At 33.1% G+C, this 22,555-nt stretch overlaps 2 protein-coding genes across 2 annotated transcripts in view; both read left to right on the top strand.

Moving 5' to 3' along the window:
• Positions 1–13,953, top strand: part of LOC117104675 (tenascin-X-like) — a 63,767-nt gene extending 49,814 nt beyond the window's left edge. The window contains exons 49-65 of the mRNA XM_033245560.1: positions 400–657; positions 1,006–1,096; positions 2,454–2,626; positions 3,408–3,680; positions 3,903–4,175; positions 4,835–5,101; positions 5,411–5,539; positions 6,871–7,008; positions 7,692–7,955; positions 8,313–8,588; positions 9,379–9,512; positions 9,839–10,010; positions 10,661–10,807; positions 11,553–11,781; positions 12,206–12,276; positions 12,962–13,055; positions 13,773–13,953. Coding sequence (XP_033101451.1) covers positions 400–657; positions 1,006–1,096; positions 2,454–2,626; positions 3,408–3,680; positions 3,903–4,175; positions 4,835–5,101; positions 5,411–5,539; positions 6,871–7,008; positions 7,692–7,955; positions 8,313–8,588; positions 9,379–9,512; positions 9,839–10,010; positions 10,661–10,807; positions 11,553–11,781; positions 12,206–12,276; positions 12,962–13,055; positions 13,773–13,953 — 3,170 coding nt within the window. The remainder of the gene's footprint in view (positions 1–399; positions 658–1,005; positions 1,097–2,453; positions 2,627–3,407; positions 3,681–3,902; positions 4,176–4,834; positions 5,102–5,410; positions 5,540–6,870; positions 7,009–7,691; positions 7,956–8,312; positions 8,589–9,378; positions 9,513–9,838; positions 10,011–10,660; positions 10,808–11,552; positions 11,782–12,205; positions 12,277–12,961; positions 13,056–13,772) is intronic.
• A 765-nt stretch (positions 13,954–14,718) lies between these two features.
• LOC117104663 (receptor-type tyrosine-protein phosphatase O-like) lies at positions 14,719–19,617 on the top strand. Its single transcript, XM_033245545.1, has 8 exons — positions 14,719–14,869; positions 15,006–15,079; positions 15,506–15,640; positions 15,938–16,066; positions 16,531–16,679; positions 16,958–17,099; positions 17,851–17,956; positions 19,101–19,617. The coding sequence occupies exons 1-8, from the start codon at positions 14,752–14,754 to the stop codon at positions 19,148–19,150; spliced, it is 903 nt and encodes a 300-aa protein (XP_033101436.1). The 5' UTR covers positions 14,719–14,751; the 3' UTR covers positions 19,151–19,617.
• The last annotated feature ends 2,938 nt before the right edge of the window (positions 19,618–22,555 follow it).

Here is a 22,555-nt window from a genome sequence, read left to right as displayed (position 1 = left end):
TGGTTTGGCACAGTGGGTTTGGTTTCAATTCCACTCTGTGCATTTCAATTGTGTCCTTGAGGAAGGCACTTTTATCTACAATGCTTCTCCACCGAAGATTATATAAATTAGTATTCGGTAGTGTTGCCCGCTTATTTACTGACTATGGCAACTGGTTCTGGTATGGGCATATAAATGCGCCTCTTCATTGATGTTATACAGCGCAGTTCTTTTCCCTTGTCATTGGGTCCAGTGTTGCTGCTGGAAATCAGCACAGGAGCAGGCAACCCCACCAGGCAACAAACTAAGCAAGTGGACACAATCAACTGGGGGAGGAGGTACATCACATATCTGAATAAAAGAACTAGGTAATTTTTTAGAATTAAATAAATAATCAAGTCATTACTATCCATTCCATAGAACTTCCTGCAGTCATGGATGTACAAGCTGTCGCTACAGAGAACCGAACTTTAAACGTTGACTGGACTATTGACGAGAGTGGCCATTATTTCCAAATCTGCTACCAGACACTGGGATATGATTCACAAGTGGTGTACACCATAGTTGGAGAGTCAACGACATTATTGAATCTTAACTCTGACGCTGAATATTTGATATCTGTTTCCACAGCAAGCACCCTTGCATTCAGTGACCCACAGTCTGTAATGGCAGAGACACGTAAGTATAAAATATATATAATAAGATCATGCACTACTTACAAATTGTGAATTTTTTGGATATGGAATTATGTGGATAAATGCTAGCACCCTCTGCAAGTTTGCATATCAAATGATATTTTGATATATACTGTGCAAACATTTAAAATATCAAGAATATGCTTTTCTAAAATTTCATTGTGGTTCTCCAATGTATTTGACACAAATTACACATTTAAAAAAAAAATGGTATATGATCTTTTAATATAATTTTCTTTTATAAAACCTGTACAACTAATTGCAGGTTTACTTTTATATGATTAAATATCTGGAAAGACTTTCAACATAAATTAATTTCTTTTTTCATTAGAGGAGTCTTTCCCTTGTGATATCAAGTCACAGACCTTTACAACAGATTCAGTGACAATTACATGGGCTGCTGATCCAGATTTAGCATCTGAGTAAGTCTATTTCTGTTATTATATTGTAATATTATAATAAAAATAATAATAATAATTATAAAAATTACCGTTACCATTAAAAATTACAGGACCTACAATAAAATTTAAAACATGACTGATGTCATGACTGATGGGTGGCACACACTCTGCTGACAGGCGTTGGTTTTTTTAGGTTTGAACCATAGGTTCAAGAATTTTTTATGGCATATAAATAAATTGTAGTTAAGTATTAAGCCTCTTTAAAAAAAAAAAAGAAAAAGGGGAAAAAAAATCAGTAACACACCCCCATGGATGGCAAAACCTGGTAAAACGAACAAGGGAAGACAACGTAAAAGATTAAGAGATGATATCGATATTTATTGGGGAAGAGTGAAATGGTGCAACACACCAAGAGAGGAAGATTGATTTGGCATCGACATCCTGAGACATTTGTCCAGCAGTGGACCGACAATTAGCTGATGATGAAGCCTCTGAAGGTTATCAACGTAATTACCTTACCACATACCCTGGTCAGTCAACAACAGTGAACAAAAATATTCTGAAATACAGAAATAAATAATAAAATTAATTAAACAAAATTAATGCCGAAATAGTACAATTAAAATCCAAATGGAAGAATTGAATAAGGTAAAGATGTTGCGGCATTTTTTTAATAAGAAATATTTCTTGTTTAAAACATAAAGCATCGCATTTTTGGGATCTTATAAAGTTCAATGAGCAATTTACATTTAATATTACATGGGTCGCGAATTGTCTGGGAAATCACAAATTGGGTCTCAGAGAATGCATTGCGACAATGTGCCCACAACAGATTGTTTTTAATTACCAGTTTCTTCAGACTGCCACGGACAATCAACAGGCAGCATTCACAGATAGCTGAGATGGATCCGTCGACTAACAGTAGTACAGTGCAGTGTGTCCTCAGCTTAAGAGTCTTGATTTTATATAAAGCATTACATTAGTTTATGTATTAAAAAAGTCCTGATATCAGCTGACCTAGGATAAGCAGGAAGAGTTGCCCTCTATACATATTGTGGGGAGAAATGAGACTGCACTTTTAAAAAGGGGTAATGGTTGATGTATGCAGCACAGAATGATACAGGATCTTGGAAGCTTCAAGAGAGAGCTTAAAACATTCCTTTTCTGTGCTGCATATAACTGATGAAATACTTTCAGAAGCGCCATGAGCATCATATTTGGCGGATACCGGCACTATATAAATGTTCTATTCTATTCTATAATAACAATAGTATTGAGATTAAATGTGGGCTGTGCATTCAAACATAATACAGTAGTTTAAGAGCATTACACTGCTTAATTATGTAATTAGCGTATTAAAAATTTGCTATTATTTCAGTTACGAAGTCATGCGAACAGATCGAGATGGAACGTCAAATGCTTTTACAGATACTGTGTCAAAATCTGGCAATGCTGCTGAGACCTACACATTCAGTGACCTTACTCCAGGGCAAGAGTACTTACTCAAACTCACATGTGGGACAAAGACTAGGTATACACGTGCCAGGACCAGTAAGTATTGAGTATGACTAGTGAATATTGAGTACTAATGATTATTGAGTAAGATTAATGAATATTTTAATAATTTATTGTGTATGACTAATGGATATTGAGTAGGACTAATGATTATTGAGTAAGATTAATAAATATTGTAATTAATTAATTATTTTTATCATCATAACCATTATCATCAATGATTATGGAGAAGAACCAACATGTGTTAAGAAGGATGAGTGAGTTTCGAGTAGGACAAACGAATATCGAATAGGATCAATGAGTATTGAGTAGGATCAATGAATATTGAATAGAACTAATGAATATTGCGAAGAACTAGCATGTATTAAGTAAGACCATTGAGAATTGAGTAGTACTAATGCATATTGATTAGGACCAGTTAGTATTTAGAAGGACAGTGAGTGCACAAGAAGAGCTTTGATCAGTAAAGAAGATTTGTAATAAGGAATGTTAGTGAAGGTGTACTTGCCTTTCTACTCAGGATCAAAGCCCATATATCAGGCTATCATGGCCAAGTCACAGCTTAAGACATATTTTTGTTTTCCAGTGACTTTTCGCACACGTTGTGCCTTTTATCTTGTTTGGAATTGGCGTCATATAAATTCAAGATATTATTATTACATGTCTCCCTGGTATGCTAAAAAATGAAGATGCAATATTATTATAAATTGAAAAAATTACTACATTATGGTAAGAGAAATAAAGTAAATTCTGAATCTATTGATACCATTTTTTATGTTTAGGATAAAATAAATTATATATGATTTTTTTCATGTAGTTCCCTTACCACCAACTGATTTCCGAGTTGTAAATACTGAACAAACTGCTGTGGATCTTGCATGGGTTACTCCGTCCAACAATGTTTTTACATACTATCAGATATCTTACACTCCAACTGGTGGCAATCCTGAATCGCCAATCAATGCTGGAGCAGCAGTAACACAGCGTATTGATTCTCTTGCGAAAGCGACGCGTTACACGTTCAAAATTGTAGCGTATGCTGGTGAAGGGTCCCTGCAGAGGGTTAGTGATGCTGTGGAGGTATCAACAGGTAAATTGATATTTATTATTATTATTATTATTATTATTATTATTATTGCTTAAAATAATGAATGATTTTAGGGATTAGATCAATGTAATTCATGTTTATTGAGCTGCAGCAGTGCAAGAGCCATTGAGGGCATTATAACATTTTACATACATTTTTTCACTATTACATCAATTTAGTAGTGTTGCATACTCTTTCTAAAACTTCCGTTGCTTTTCGTTGCAGTCACTCCAATACAAATGTATGTAGTAAGCTGGGATACAAGAACCATTAGTGTTAATTGGGACACCGTTAATGATATGTTCGATAACTATGAGGTCTCCTATTCTCCGTACGTTGATAATGTTGGCGCGTTGCCCTCACCTAGACCGGTTGGAACCAGCACTAGCTTGGAAATTTATGGCCTGTCCCCTGGAGAGGAGTACACCATCACTCTGAAAACGTTCAAGGATTTGATGGAGATTACCGAGCTTACTACCACAGTCGTACAACAGACAAGTATGTTATATTTTTTATGTTTATCTCATTAATAAATGATGATTGCTATTTTTCCGTTGCGTTGAGGGCACACTGTAACTGACTTATTTATCTCAATGACCATCGCACAGTCCTCGTCACATTGCATTCTCAATGGAATCACATCATGTCGAGGACCGTGGTGTGTGCGTAGCGTAACATACCAGCCCTTGAAATTATTATTGAGGAAATAATTAAGATCAGTCCTGTTTTGTGCCATAAAAAGTTTGAAATGTGAAATTTTGGGAACATGAGAAGTTGTTTATATCATTATTTTGGTATGATTATTTTTACAATACAGTGTGATATAAATATTTTTATTACTTACAATCATTTATAGCCCTTTTTTGAAAGCATGATTATGTCTTTAATATTAGGCATGATTATTCAGATTCATGTAGTATTTCATTTCTCAAATTAAATATTATAATTGCCATTATATTAATTGAAAATACTGTACTTTGGCAGTTAACATAAGTTAACGTACTTATTCAAATATTTCTTGGATCATCAAAAAGAAATCCTTAACAAATACATGTAATTAGTTCTGAAAAACAGTTTTGCCTTGTTAGGAATATAATTATTTAAAATATTTTGATCATAATAATTAATATTAACTACTGAAATGTACTCTTTTACAGAGCCTGCCTCTGTTCCTAGCATGGACATCAATCAAGTCACAACGACTATGGCTGTCGTCACGTGGGACAGAGCTGATGGCATCGTGGACGATTATGAGTTCAGCTACTCTTCTTGGAACACTACCGCCATCACAAGCACCGTTGCATTTGATAGTGAACGGTCAATGACCTTGAATAACCTTGTCCCAGCCACTGTTTACACAGTCACTTTAGTTACCATGAGTGGAAATCAATTTAGTGATGTGTTAAGTAAAGACTTTTCTACAAGTATGTGAAATATGTTGTATTATTTCATCAAAGAATTTAATAATGAAAATATGTTATGTAATCTATAGAGCAATCTATTTAATTGTTAGCATTGGAAAGGCATTGACTTAAAGAATTATCAACTTAAATACATCATTTTATTTTGATTTGATGTAATTTTTGTTTCTATTTTGCTGTTTAATGTAATCATAATAAATTAAATTTCTAACCAAATTTACATTAATAGGTTTTGAGATAAGAAAAAAAATGATCGATATTTTCAGATAAACTTATGTTGTTCTTATTTTTCACATTTTTTTGTTTCTTCAGCTCCTTTACCACCTAATATTACTTCAGTAATTGCGACAGAAAATTCGCTTACAATTGAATGGGCATTAGTCTCAAGCGTCAGTGAACTTCAATTGGACATCTCACCTCCTGGTGGTAACCTACCTGTTGGTAAGTATGAATCTTCTGCATGCTGAATATTCATTATTAATAATAATATGAATATTCATAATAATAATATGAATATTCATAATAATAATATGAATATTCATAATAATATGAATATTCATAATTATAATATGAATATCCATAATTATAATATGAATATTCATAATAATAATATGAAAATTTATAAGACAAAATAGAATGACAGTATTGGCTAATCCTTAGATGATTTTGTTTTTAAATAAATGGAAGACTGGAGGTCTGTTTTTGTGAATACTTGCCTGAAAAAAACCAATAAATGTACATTACAGAGCGATTTTCTAATATGCACATTTTCATATTATATTTGCAAAGTGATCCTTAGCTTACCTATAGTGGATATATTTCATAAATACTTATCTGGATAAATTGACTATGATTGTCTGCACTCAAGTTCTGTGTGTTGAGTGTGCAGATATATGGGTGCTGTTGGCTCCTGCACGCCTCACCCACCCAGCCTTTGTTCTCAGTGTGGAACATTCCTTTGACGAAAATGTGAACAGTTTGTCCTATTATTGTTGTTATTATTATTATATCTGTTGTTGTCATCAGCATTTTGTAATTATTATTATTGCTGTTATTTATTGTTACTTTATTGGTATCATTCCTGATGATGACATAATTAATGTTGAAATATTGAATCCCAACATGATGGCGTGCATTTCAATACTTGGAGTATGTATTATACTTTCTTATCTGAGATTAATCAGTGGACCTTTCGGTTATTGGTATCATTGTGGAGGATTATCATCACATCAAAAATTTAACCCTGGAATTACAGTGCGTTGACAACTAATCTTTGGCTTATTTTCGATCTTGAAAAATTTAAAATTTATGCTGTTATTGCTGTCATTTTAACATTTTTACCCTGTACCATTTTTAACTACTTGTTGCATTTTATCTTTTATATGAGAAATGAAATTTCCTTACACTGATGCAGGATGAAAAAGCGTTTTTAATCTTTTGAATCTTGAATATATTTTGTATATTTTTTTTATCAAGTTTATAAAATTGATATTATGATATTAAAACTGTAATGTTCAAAATTTTTTTTTGTATTAAAGTTGTTATTATTATTATTATTTTTTTGCAATTTTTTTTTTAGTTGTCATTCTGTGGAATCTTATTATTTAGAATAGAATCTAACTGTTGAAATTTTTTACTGTTTTTTTGTGTATCCGAGGAAACCAAATTTAAATTTTACTTGTTGTATTATTAACAATAAAATTACTTTGAACTTTTCAATCTTTTTTACCTCTCCTACAATATTGTACAACATTTCTTCCTTTTTCCCTCAGTTGTTTTACAATCCTCAACATCATATCAAATAAACAGTCTCGACAGTGGCAAAACCTATACAGTGTATATACAATCAAGAATTTCTAACTCCGTTGGTACCATTTACAGTGAAACTGTAAGCGTTGTTGAACAAACAAGTGAGTATCACAGTGTACTTGTTGTAACTTGTAATTTTTGCATGCTTTTGATGCCAAAAATAAACTTTTTAAAGTGTAGCACGAGCAGTTAGCTCAGCAAATGGCCATCTGTGATATTTTGCTACAACATGTGCACCTGATTTTTAGTGAGAATTCTGACTCACAAGACAGTGAGCAAAATGCTTTACTATTTACGGCTTACAAGGTAAGATGTTCACCATGTGTGTTGCTCACAATTTGACATAACTGCATTGGCCAATCATAAATTCTCATTTAACTAGCTTGCTCAAGTAATATGCAAGAGCAGTATGGGAAAATGACAACATACTGTAGATAAGCATTTTTCTCAATGTATGCAGGTAGGCATGCTGTCAAGCAAACTGTCTTCTGAATATGCTGTCTGAGCAAACTGTTTGCTGGGTTAAAAGCCCTGTCCAGACTATCAAATTTTGTTTGACAAAAACATGTCACATGCCTAAATATGGTCATGATGACATCACATCATGACCATATATAGGCACATCATGACTATATATGGGCATGCAACAGTTTTTGGTCAAAGCAATGAAGTGCGATTGGTTACTCTTACAAACCTGGCAATCTAGTACACAAGAAGGTTAACATCTATTCTGTGAATATTATATATACTGTGTTGCAATTATCATTTATCAATGCAATTTCAGATCCCACAGCACCTTACGATATCATGGTACAGGATCAAGATTTTTACAGTCTACAGTTTATGTGGTTGACTGACCCACAAGATGTCGCCGACAACTACCGTGTTACTTTGGTCCGAAACAATGATGGATTCACGATTGAAGAAACAATCTCCGGACGGACACGTTTTTACAATGGCTTGCCATCAGCTACTGCATATACTTTTTCGGTGTTTACAAATTCTGGGGCAAAAGAGAGTGAAGCAAGGAGTATTACTACCCACACTAGTAAGAAGAATATCAAGATTAGAAATTAAAAAATTATTTATCTACAAGGTCATCAGGCTAAAAATATTAATCTGTCGATCCAAAAGTTATTTTGATTGCGAATCCCTAATATTGTGATCAAAAACACAATTTTCAGGGCCATCTTAAATCATAAAATCTCTCCCCATGAACACCACTAGGGATTTTATTCCAACCCCTTGGTTTGGATTCCCTTGTCAGGCTTGTTGGACCCCCTTTCAACAAATTTGGAGCCACCATTGAACGGAAGGTCCCCATTGTGAATGAAAACAATACATCTCGAATTCATTGTTGATATTTATTCACCATCACCAAATATTCTATCCTTATTTTTCATAGGTGTGATACCCCCTGTTATTACCATTGGCAATGTATCGACCTCATCAATTGATTATTCATGGGTGGTACCAGTGACACCACAGTACGATGGAGCTATGTTCTCAGTCAGAGTAACAGGACCTTCTGGTGAAACACTCAAGAACACGGTCTTATCACAGAAGTTCTATTCGCAGGGGATGCTGACACCATACACACTCTATAACTTCTACATTTCTACAACTGTTGGTAACTTGAACAGCGGAATTGCTTCCAGAGTAGTGACCACAGCCCCAGCAGGTATTAATGGGTTGTTCATTTTTATTTTATATCATATTTTATATATTTTTAATCTTAACTAAGATTATTGTTAAAATAGTGATTTTGATTACCTTGAAATTACTGAGGGTACAGTAGATGGCCCATCAATCATTACACATGGGTTACGTATGGATGCAAATGATTATTACACCTCAGTTTACATACGGACCCATATGGATCATGGATTACATATGGGACATGGAGGACATATGGGTCATGGAGGACATATGGGTCATGGAGGGCATACGGGTCATGGAGGACATATGGGCTACAGTACTTATGAGTTATATAAGGGATACATAATAAGCCATGTGAATGCATGTATATGCATTTGTAGGTTATTTGATAATCTTTTTTGATATTTTGTATAATTATAATAATAAAGTATATTGATTATTTATTCATATATGGATTATGAATGAGTCATATATGGCTTGGAAATTATTTACATTTAGATTGTAAAATAACTATATATTTATTCTAGATAATGCATAATATCTTGGATGGCTCATATATAGAATTTGGATGATTCACTATATTCATATTATTAGTGGAACTTACCTTTAAAAAATCAATGGAATTGTCCATGCCAACACTGTATGTAATTAACATAAATCATTATAATACATAATCATTCATTTTGTCACTGTTATAACTCAAAGAAACTTACCTAGTGTATGCTAGGAGGTATAAATACATGCTGTATGCTATTGAATAGCCTATGTGTAAATGAAGAAGCTCTTTGATTGTAATAATTTAAATTTTCCAGTTCCTGATGGTGTAATTGACCTAATAATGGCCGCTAAAACATCAAACCAAGTGACATTGCAGTGGGCATACAATGGCAATATCTATGGTGCATTTGAAAATATTACAGTAAAATATATAGGCTACCAACAGAGTGTAAGTACTGTTTGTTGTGAATGTTAACTCATTGTTTCTATGGCAACAAATACTGTCATTCTTCTGCAATACTATTTAAAATTAGTTTGATATCATGACACCAGATTACAAAGCATAATTGTTAACAGGCACAAGTTTATGAATGAAAAGTTAGGCTATGCTTCATTTACAGGATATAAAGCTAAAGATGTTGATATTTATAGCATGCATTCAATGCTTATGCTAATACAAATTATAAAGTAAACTTTGCCACTTCATAAATTGTCTTCTTAATTGAACAAGAGAGGGCAGCAAACATAATTATTATTTTTTAATTCTGTGAATAGGTTGATAATGTGCAGGATTCTGGAGAAATTGCAATCACTTCAAGGTTGACTAGTTATTCTGTGAATATTACATCACTTACTCCGGGACTTACGTATACGTTTGACGTCAGTGTTCACAACCACATGTTTTCCAGTGATGCTGCTATGGTAACTGTTCAGTTGGTACAATCAGGTATGTTATTACCTTCACCATCATCCTATACAGTAAAACCCCTATCCATTAATAGGGCTGTAGTGTTAAACGATATATTTTCCTTTGAGTCGCGACCAAAAAAGTTTTAAAAGGGGAGTGTCCCAAAAGTAGGGGTGCTACTTTAGCAGTCTCTAATGTTAAGTGTTGTACTGAAAGTAATCTTAATCAGTTTTATCAGTAGAAATCTGTTCTATATCAGTGTATTCCTGGAAGATGTAATTTGTGCCAACATTAGTTTTTGTATGACAGACAATATCTGATATCTTAAATGATTACCGTAAATAATGAAATAAGTACTTCTTTTGAATAAGTGGCGCACTACACATTATGTTTTTTTCGCTAAGCATGGCTCTTGCATAAGGGCGGCTGTGTTTATTTGAAATCTATTCTATATTGAATAGCTTTGTGGCCCTATGAGTGATGGTATTAAATTTCTCACACATTAAATAATTCTAATGCTTCATCAAGTCAAAGGCCTGCATATCATTATAACACTACAATAATTAGCGCCACTTTCAACTAAACATCATTCTTAAAAACCACACTGAAGCTTCCAGAGACATTATAAATTTATTGGATCATTTATTGTACTTATGAAGTATTATTACTTGGTTTGAATGCTTCCACAGCACCCCCGAAGCCATCAGTGGTTTTGTCATCAACACCCAATCTGGACAGATCATCTACTAGTATAACAATACAAATGAGATCAGATTTATTCAGTACAGAGAATGGACCTATAAGCCATATAGTGATAATTGTTGCACAAGACGGAGGTAATTTCATTTTTTTCCTGTCTTCCTTGTGGTTATTTAATTTCTTTGTTTCCTTCTAAAACTGTGTGTAGCTGGGGTGCGTCTGTGTAGTAGATGAGGCCAAAACAAAATTTCTGTATTGGCTACATTTTGCTAAAATCGAAAAAATGATTAGGTCAGTAGGAAACCTTTTTTTTTTTTTTCAAACCAAAAATGTGTTTACGCTTAAAAAGCATTCTAATTTTCTCTTGGCCTCTTATACAATTCTTGATTTTTTGTCTCATCCTGCAACTTAATTCCTCTTCTTCAGATCATTATTTTAATAAATAATAATAATATGAAAACTTATAGTGTACAATCAAAAAAGTGTTTGATCACAGGGTTAATTTCACTATAATATTTTAAAAGATTGTTTTTTCACTCTCAGTAAATATCACCTTCATAATATTTCACCATACAAAGGATGTTGTTTAAATAAATACATAAATCAAATTCAACTAATATACAGTATAAAACATATATAATCCTACACAATATAAAATAATTTTCATTTCCTGGCATGTAAAGTATTCCACAGACTAGTATACCGTAAAACCTTGAATATAAGCCCAATGGACATAATCTCGAGAGAAGAAGCCCATCTCGAATTGAAGGCCCCTCATCGAAAAGAAGCCCATCCAAAGTTTTGTATTCGATGAATACTTATTAAATGAGTTTTGTGACTATCATAGACACATTTAAATTTTGTTTTGGTTAATATACTTAGCACAAGTAGCTGTTGCCACACAACCTTTGACCTACTTCCAAGTTGAAAATCTGGACCCCAGGCCACCATACCAGACCTCAGGAGATCTGAATGTACAACTTCAAAGTATAGGACGTCGTAAGCGCCGTGAGGTATCAACAAACACATTTGTTGTTGGGTCGGAGGACTGCAATGCTCCTAACGTCCCAACTTATTGTAATGGTGAATTGGAACCAAGAACAGCATATCGGTAATTTAAAATGATTTTATTTCAAATATAATATTATTTTTTGATTCTCATGAAATTTACTTTACAAAAATAATCATCCAAACTTTTAAAACCCGGTATAATTATTTATAATTTGTTTTAAACTGATATTAAATGTGAAAACATTATCTTGTCAAATTTAATCTGGATATCAGTAGTATGAAAACTTACCTGGAAGAATTGATATTTTGTAAATTTTTCACTTCTGGACTTACCTAAAAATTTATGGAATAGTCTGTTTCAGTGTGCTGCATATAGGTGGTAATCACAGTCTATCGCACTCCTTTAACTTAAGATCCCATTTTAAGAAAGCAATGTGAATTGGCCTTCATTCAATATAACCCATAAACTACTATTTCTGATTTATGTATATTGTAATGTGTAAATTTTATGTTTTTTTTTTTAGATTCTTGGCTAGAGCTTATGGTAATGACGGATCATACACGGACAGTGACTGGTCAGAACCAATTACCACAAGTAAATATTCTACGACATCTACATTATGATAATGGAAAGATAGTAGTGATGATAATGATTATATTTATCACATATAAAATATCCTTGTGTTTCTTTCTAATGTCTGAGTACTCCTCTACTTAACACTCTGACCGCCAAAGGTTTGAAAAAATAGTATCGGCAATCACCAGACTTATTAGCAAATTTTAACACACTTTCGAAAATTGTTGAGAGTACGTATATGATCAGATTGACATTTAGTGAATGCTACAAGCACTACAAACATTTTAGCTTTACAATGGTACCAAACACTTCATTCTAATCACAGTCTGTGACCTGTAACAGTAAAATGAAAATGACTCACTTTTAGAGATTTACGCAATTTCGCATAATGAAGCTGAGATAATCGCGATTTTGTAAAAGTAAATCAATAGTAAATCAATACCGTTCTACGCTATTGTAAACAAACAAATAGTGAAATACTTACGGTCCAGATTGAATATAGTGTTCAAATTGTTAGTACATATCGGTAATTACCCCATCTATGGGATTCCATAAAAAAACTTGAGACACAGAGATCTCCGTGTTTGGCGGTCAAACGGAGATCTTTATTTTTGGCAGGCAGAGTGTTAAGAAAACACATTTCTTGTGTTTAATATAATACATGACAAAAGGAAAAAATCTTTTGTGTTTATTTTGTTTGCAGATTCTGATGTACTATGGTTTGTCTGGTGTGCCATTGCTGTTGGTGTTCTCTTAATCTTTGTGCTTGTGATTATGTGCGCCATGATATCTGGAAAGTAAGTGCTGTATAATATATACTTAATATATACTTTATACTTAATTATTTTGTTCTAATACACCGGTGTCATCACTACAACTTACCTGGAAAAACTGATACATTCCAAGGTTCCTTTTGGGTGAACTTACCTCAAAAAATATTAGAATCGCCCATCACAGCTTGGTTCATAAGAAAACACAATGATAAACTAATTTCCTTACTACCTTAAGATTAAAGTCAATTTATGTGATGTACTACAAGATATCAGACTTAGTTTTGAAATAGATTTATATTTAACTGCAAATCTGTAGTGGCAGGGGGGCCAACATGTCCGACAGGGGGTTTCGAACTAAGGAACAACTGGAGTCTTAGAATAAAAATACCTGGTTGGGTTCATGTAAGATTTTTGATAACTTTGTGTGGTCCAAAATTGTGCTTCTAGACCACAATGTCAGGGATTGGCAATCAATATAATGTTATTTGGATAGGCAAATAATATTTATGGTCCAACGATCTCTATATTGGATTGGACGATGGGGTCCAGGCCCTTTGTTGGTGACACCACTGTTGCAAATGAAAATTAGAAAGGTGTCATGGGACTCAGGGAGGACTGTTACATTAGCAATTGGTAGTTTATTCAGACAAGTATCACTCCTAACTTTTTTTTAAATAAATAAATAGTAAATAATCATAATCCTGTAATTACAATTTTTTTTTTTTTTTTTTTTTTTTTAAGATGCTGTAACTCAACACCCCTTGAGGAGAAACTTGAAGATGAGGCTCGCCGCAACATGGTTTTCACTCCGATTGAGACTGTACGTATGGTACGCACACAGTCAGCAGCTGTGCCAGTGACAAATGCGGCAGCGGTCCAGTCATCGCAATCCCATCCTTTGTGGACAAGAAGTTCACGGTAATTTTCATTCCATACCATGTGACTGTCAAATCTGCATTTCATATCATATGAATATGTAATTTGCATTTCATATAAAATGTCTGATGAGGCCTGAAAGGCCGAAACGGATCCGTCTGCAGATATTGGGATTCCTTCCAGTGGATGCTTAGTTTATTTTGTCATTCTGATCGGATTTTCTCTACTGTTCCGTTTTAATTTGAATTTTAAATTGTTTTGCATTATATGGCCGTTTGCTGTTTTATGGGTTTTCCAATTTGCCTTTCAAACTTAATAAGTAAATAATATAAAAGTGTTGAAGATGACAAGGATAGGCCTATGTGTAGATAATGATAGTATGTGAATAGTTAATTGATTGTAGTAGTGGTGGTAGTAAAGATGGGGATAATGATATGTTGTTGTTATTGATATTAATGATGATGGTAATAGTGGTGAAAATAAAATTGTTCCTATTTGTCCAATTTCAATTTGAAATCATAAGGATGATGGTGATAATAATGATGATTATGATAATGATGATAATAATTATGATGTTGATGATTTCAATTAATTAATTATTTGGTCCAATAAGCAGACAGAAAATTCAATCTGAACTTAATCCCTGTAGCAGTGTCGGTGGGCCCATTTTCAATGATGATAATGATGATGGTAGTGGTAATGATGCAGTAAATTGATAGTGGTTGGGATGATGATTACAGATTATGATAGTGATGATGATGATGACAATGTGATGGTGATGATGAAGATTTGATATTGTTGTTTATGATGGTGGTGCTAGAGATGGTTATGTCGGTATTTCTGAATGACATATATTTCCTTATTCTTCCAGTTACTACGAGATGTTTGCATTAATGAGCCATCTGAAAGAGGCCGCTCAGAAAATAATGTTCTCAAGAACAGATATAGAAATATCTTGCCATGTAAGTTTAAAATGCTATAATAATATAAATTGTTGTTTGTATATGTGATATTTCTTTATTCTCTTTGATTTTTAAAATATTTTTTACGCTATTAACTATTATACATTTTTAAAAACCTGTTTTTCTCCTTTTATAGTTGATAGATCATCTGTGCGATTGTCAGTCAGTAATGAAGAGGGGTCGGACTATATCAACGCCAATTACATAGATGTATGTGTTGTTTTAATGTGCCATTTTACATAAGTGTTGTTTGAACTTGTCATTTCTACTGATACAAATCTAACGATGACATACAAGTTTAAACCATTTAATTTGATCAAATCTATTTTGTGGATGCTTCATAAAAGTGTAGGCCTAAGAGTTTTTTTTTTTTAACTTTTGGTTTTAAACATTCAATATTCAACATAAATTAGATTATTATAACCGTACAACGGTTTTATCGATAATAAACCAGGTACAATGGTTGTAAACTTGCAGCGAGTTTTCGTTGATGTTATCAACATGACTTCATCAGGCTATGTGATATCTGGCGTATTATTAGTAAAACATTTACACAGTTACAATAAACAAACTAGATCTAGATTAATTTATTAAACATACATTATTGTTTTTGAAATTAAATTATTTTTGTTATAGGGTTACAAACATCCTAAGGAATATATTGTCACTCAAGGACCTCTTCCCGGCACTAAGAATGAGTTTTGGCGAATGGTTTGGGAGGAAGAGGTACCAACTATTGTTATGATCACACAGTGTGTAGAGAAAGGACGGGTAAACAATTTTTTTTTCATGAATTCTCAGATCTTCTAGCATGGCAGAGCATTTATTCTTTTAGTTACTTAATTTCAACCACATGATATGGTTAATTTTAATTTCAAATCAAATTTCAGTGTTAGTAACATCAAAAGATAAAAAGTTTAATTATTTGTGTGATTGCTGTCACCTTTCTATATATTTATTATTAATTGTTTTACATATATACATATACACGTTACAATATAATTACATTAAATGTATGATTGGCCATTTATTTCACTTTAATCATTTTATGTTTTTCTGTTTGCTTAGGTTAAATGCGACCATTATTGGCCATTTGATGCGGAACCTATGGATTATGGTGACATCACCGTCACTATGGTAGAAGAGACACAGATGACAGATTGGACCGTACGTGAATTCAACATCGAACATTCTCAGGTAAGAATCGTAATTACATATATATCTCGGTATCTTTATTCAAAATTTTACAAAAAAAATAAAATCAAGTTGGCAAAATAGAGTTCCTTAGCAGCTAAAAGTTGAATTGGGGACACTCTTCACAAACAGACAATGAGAAACATCAATTTAAAAAATACAAACACAAGTCACATACAAAAATAGATTAAACCCCATTTATTTACAAAAATATAAAAAACCGCAGTCAAATACAAAAATAGAATTACTGTACATTTACTATTTAGGGATTATTTGATTTAACGTACGTTAAATGAAAACAAAGATGAATCTAGTTACTATATACATTTAATTGGGATGTGGACAATTCCATTATTTTCAATGTAAATTCCACTAAGAAGGTACTTGCTCATACAATACTAACTCGCTTTAATGTATGTTATTTAGTTAATTTTATTTCCTTACACTTTTGTTAATTTTTAAATTAGATGAGTGAAGTTCGTCAAGTAAAACAATTTCAATTCACTTCTTGGTCGGACCATGGTGTACCTGAAACACCGGAGCCCATGTTACGATTTATAAGTACTGTCAGAGGTCAGCATCCAATTTCCGAGGGTCCAATGATTGTTCATTGCAGGTAAGGTTATTAAATAAAATAAATAAATATTAATTGAACAGCGAAAAAAAAAAGTCTATATTTTACATAAACATCCAGAATTCATCCTAGCTTTGATTTGACAATGGATTGTACCCTCACTTCCATTTGGGTATGTCACTAGTCTGAAATTGTCATATACAGTACTGACAGTACATATACTATTCATTCTTTTTTGTGTGTCGGGCAGAGGATTTCTTGAATCTGCAGTATGTCTTTATTCAAGCTTTTATTATGCTATGTAAATTGTTTTGTTGCAGTGCTGGGGTTGGGAGAAGTGGAACGTTTATAGCATCTGACATCTTGATGCAACACGTCACGGATCAAAGGAATGATGTGATTGACATTTTCGGAGTGGTCTATAGAATGCGCACGCAACGCTGCTACATGGTTCAAACAGAAGTAATGTCAAAAACCTTTTTATTGAAACCATCGTGTTTGTTTAATGTATATTGAAACTTAGTACTATCTAATCTGTGAATCTACCAACATTTTCCCTAATCAGAACACACATTTTGAAAAAAAACAACTGATGTAGCTTACCTTCCAATTTCAGGGCTATGGGTTCAAATCCTGTCCTTCTCACAACTAATTACAACTCAACTTGTACTTATTTATTTTATTATTATCTATTCAGTATCAATAATATTTTGTATATTTCTTGTATGATGAAATTAATAAAATGATAAATAAAAAATAAAGGATTTAGTATCAGTTCAACCTCTTGTAGCATTACTCACTGAGAATAAAAATTTGTTTCATAAAAAATGTTAATAATAGAATATGAATATTGTTATTAAAATTAGAAATTAGTATCGTATAGTATAACGAATCAAATGCCAAATTAAATATTTTATTCAGATAATGTAATACCATACCACCAGAGGTCATGCTATGGACTATTTTCAAAGGCAGCAAAAGGGCAGAGTTAGTTTCGAAATTGTTATCGTAAATAGTATAACGAATCAACTGCCAAATTACATATTTTATTCAGATAATATAATACCATACCACCAGAGATCATGCTATGGACTATTTTCAAAAGTAGCAAAAGGGCAGAGTTAGTTTTCGAAATTGGATTTCTAGATTAGTTTGTTGATTCCATTTCCTGTTTCCTGGTGTCTTTATTCATTGTGTGTTTTCTACTTTCTAGAGCCAGTATGTCTACATTCATAGGGCAATTCTTGAAGTACTTAAGGGGAACGTGAGCAACAGTAACTGGGTGCTAATGCATCCGGGTACAAGCAGGCCGGATTCAAGTAAGTGGCATTATTACAAATGAAAAATATTAAATTCGGTTTCCACAGGCATGAGAGAACATTCCATAAACTTAGGTGCTGGATTTTGAGCTGTCAACAGTGAGTGTAGTTTAGTTAGCTTATCTAAACTGGTGGTTGCCACTGTATGTGCGCTGAACCGTGGAGATCTCTAGGGGTCCGGTTCGATTCCTGTCGCTGCTCTCCTTGTGTTTCAGCTGGTGGGCTGAAATATAAGATAGCGCACCATCTTTCGGATGAGAAGTTTAAGCCGTTGATCCCATGTGCAATATGACCCCATGTGCACGTTAGAGAACGCAGTAACTCTTTGTAAAAGAGTAGGGGATTGTCTCACGGTGTACTGCCCAATCACCACCAGAAGGACCCCACTGGAAACAAGTCTTTGGATTTGTGGATTATCCTAGGGATTGCGATTCACACCGAAATACTCCTATCCTAGTTTGTATTTTTATATAGTGCCTGATCCTTTAGGTTACAAAGCACTTTGTTTCCTTGATCATTGGGTCCACATGCTTAAGCATTGCTGCTGATAATCAGCGCAGAAGCCGGCAACTCCACCATGTACCCATTTATACTCCTGGATGGAGAGAACCAATGCAGTTAAAGTGCCTTGCTCAAGGACACAAGCTAAATGCACAGCAAAGGATTGAAACCCAGACGTCGATGTTGGGAAACAAACCGTTCCCTCTGCACCCAACCGCTTCCACTTAAGAAGAGGTGGAAATAAGAATGACAAAAGGCTGAAATGCATCATCAAATAAGATATGAAAACATACAAATTGTCAATGATATTGATAATTGTTTCTTGATAAAAACAATTGGCATTAATAAATAAAAATCATAAATAAAAATATATTTTAAGGTTACCACTCAAAATTAGTGTTGTTCTTAATCAGATGTATATATTGAAAATAAGAATATTTACGGTGTGATCTGGAGGGAAAATGGAACTTCCCGGGGTGTCAATCAAACTTAACCTACCGATCAGAATGTTGTTGTTCACAACAATATATCCAAACAGGTGGGTCTTAGCAGAAATGTCTATTGCCCCTGTCTTGTGTCAAGATTGAATTGATAGATATTTTAATTGTATTGACATGTTTTTTCTCCTTTTTTTCCTTTGCAGTATATAGGCCAGAGCCTGAGATGGCTGATCCATATGGTGATGAGATTTAAACAGGATTTACACAGCTACCTAAATCAATCAATGAGTTATTTATAGCGCCATTCAGTCGTGGCTCGTAATAAGTAGTAATACTGAGGGATTAAGAAATAAATAATTTAAGATAACTCAGCCAGATTTTTATACCATCCGTCATCAGTATGCCATCACTAATTTTAGATTAATGGCATTAAAACCGTTTTTTAAATATTCTGAAATAATTAGAAGGAATTATAGCATATGGTTACCATTTAAATTATGTGTACCATCTGACCATTCACAGTAGGAAAACAACATGTATTTATATTTATTAACTGACCAATTAGAGGCAGTAACTAGATGAATGCATAGATATATGTTTTAACTGATTTAGATAGACCAATATTTACTTACGAACATTAACTCACCGATAGATTTATCAATATTTTGTTATATGTATAATTTGTAGGATTGAATAAATTGACTTGTGATTTGTGATAAAGAGGTGGCACCAGAGATTCCCAGGCAATTTGAGTTTGGAGCAAATTTTAAGAATAGGCAGCTGTAGGTGCCAAAAAATTGCACTCAAAATCTTAAAATGCTTTTTCAAAGGAGTGCTTCATATTATTATTATTATTATTATTATTATTATTATTATTATTATTATTATTATTATTATTATTATTATTATTATTATTATTATTATTATTATAATCATTATTATTATTTATAATTTGCCATTCCTCTTTAAGGCTCATGGCACTGACAATGTCTACAATATAATTAGCTTCTTCCCCAACACCGAGTCCAGAATCTCTCGATAGGGCATCCTCTGCCCCCTTGGACCTGTTGGCGTTGCCACTGTAAACTGACCAATCAAACAGCATGTACCAGCTGACCAATCAGTGGCAGTAATAAATAGATATATATTGTTAATTCCATAAAATGACCAATAAATAGACTAACATGTATTTATGAAATTCATCTCGCCTATCGGAGGCAGCGTATAGATCAATATTAGTTAGCCAAGTGTTGTTATATCAGTATGTATTATATAATTAAAGACAATTTATACAGTGTAGATTATCTAGATGTGTATAAGAGACAGCAGAACTGATTACCTTATTTACGGCTATTTCTGACGTGTGACCTATCTTTCAAGACGCGCATTCGGCGGCTCTCAAAGAATTCTGCTATAACGTACACGAATCTATTTTTAGTGTTTTACGTGACATGCTTAAAGTTGTTCTAGCATACCGTGGCTCACAAATATTCGGCGGCACAATAATATGTATGCGTTACCGAAATACCGGCACTGCAATTCACTAGTAAAATGAAATGAAGTTTTCTCTAATAGAGAAAACTTCTTTTAAATATTTTATCAGCAGTGTGAAAAAGGCTTCATTTTAAAGACTAATGTACAGAAAAAGAAACCAAATGAACACTTGAATGCTTTAAATGTAAGATAATGACAATTTTATATCAATTTGTATTTTTGAAGATAAAAGTACTGTACACAAGTTGTGTACATATAGTAAGGGAAAATTTAATATGGATTTATAAAATGCACACAGTTTTTTTTTATAAACATCTGAATAATATTACATTCTGTCATATGAAACAACTCCTTTTTTAAAAATGTTTTTTTTTTTAATACACAAAGAGAATACATGTTATCCATTACTGTCATTTGGGGATGTCTCCTTAGCTATAATATACAACATACAAGAGAACATCATTGTATATAATTATTGTGTGTTATTGCTAATATCTGGGGAAATAATTTTGCCATAGATCAAAAATGTGAAATATGAATTTTTTCAAACTTGCTGCTAATATTACAACAACATAGTAATTAGACTTAAAACTTCGGTGGAAAAAGAGTGGGTAGTAATAACATAATCAGTTGTATTCAAATATTTTTAACTTCTTTTGCTTTATGTTGAAAACTTTTATAACAAAGTGATGACATTGTTTGTATAATTTTGTAATGGATTTTTGGTGTATACAGTCTTTTTTACTATATGTTTATATTATATTTTTGTACTCTTTCATTAATAAAATTTGATATGTAACCAAACAAATGTTGTCAGTGCATTACTAAAGTATGTGTGGCCCAAAAGTTGTATCCGGTGGTATAAGTTTGTGAAACAAGAAGTAATAAGTGTAATAGGTGTGCTTGAAGTGAAGCAGAAATTCAATACAAAAAATAATACATTCAGACTCTTAATACTTAACCCACATGTATAATATAAAATTATAATAATAACACTTTATATCTACATTTTTATACTTGATGTGTTTTGAGTAGCGATGAAAGGACTAGGAATCCATCTTTGATATATAAATATACACACAATTTTATCTAAACATAACCATTTAAGAGTTATGTGTAACTTATAATTTAAAGGAACTGGTCGGCATGTCAATACGGCAATCCATGGCCAGTGGAATGTTTTTCAAAGTCGGGGGGTGGGGGGTGGCGGTGGGGGTGCACTTGTAAGATGAATGGGAATATGAATTGCAAAGGAGCCGATCATACAAAAATCTGCATAGACATATATTTCATATATTTCCTGTCAAGAAGTGGTTCTCTCCACCCAGGAGTATAAATTGGTACCTGGTGGGGTGACCAGGGAAAATAACCGCGCGCTTAATAACCACAAGGAAGATACGCATTATAAATGCCCATACCAGTACCAGTACCAGTGACGCTTCAAAAAAAAAAAAAAGAATAAACGGACTTCAAACTTTTCTACTGACACTTGGATCACCACAATGCCTTCGTGTTCAAGTGGTAGGCCTAATCACGTTCGCCATGAATGTGAAAGGACCCGGGGTCGAGTGTAGGCTGAGTTTTCTTCCCTTTGTCAAATTCCTTCTCTGTTACGTTTTATTTACTTAAAAAATATAATGAAATATGTTTAATGGACGATTGTATTGCTTTCGCTTCCACCTTGTCGTTTCCGATTGATGATGGTTATATTACGGTACCCAAAGATAGTGAAAACACCGATTATGTTTAAATTAAGCTTGTTTAACCCACTTTTTTTTTTATAGCATTTAATGTTGTGAATTATATGTTGGCTATATGCCTAACGAATTATTTACGCTTAAAGATAGGCGTTTCACATCCGTAAAGATTAAACGTTTACAAAGTATTGTAAACATCTCGATGTTTTAAAGGCCTTCATAATTTTTGGAATGATTCGAATGAAAATAAGCGTATGGCTAAAGCCTGGTTTTCTTAAAATCGTTTCTCCATTGCTACAGTTTTTTTTGTTTGTTTGTTTTTTTTGTTTTTTTTTACTGCAATCACGCAATCGGGAAGGCTACCCCGATACGACAAACCAATCAGCATCACCGAAAGCTGTCGGCAATAGCGTGTAGTGATTGTATGGAAACCAGGCTTACTATGTTTTTAAGTTCTGTATCTCCAG

The sequence above is a fragment of the Anneissia japonica genome, unplaced genomic scaffold, assembly GCF_011630105.1.
Source record: "Anneissia japonica isolate Jap-2015-1 unplaced genomic scaffold, ASM1163010v1 scaffold287712_len2945570_cov188, whole genome shotgun sequence".
NCBI classification, from domain to species: Eukaryota; Metazoa; Echinodermata; class Crinoidea; order Comatulida; family Comatulidae; genus Anneissia; species Anneissia japonica.
The sequence above is the reverse complement of the archived record's forward strand: the minus strand, read 5'-3'. Positions and strand labels throughout refer to the sequence as shown.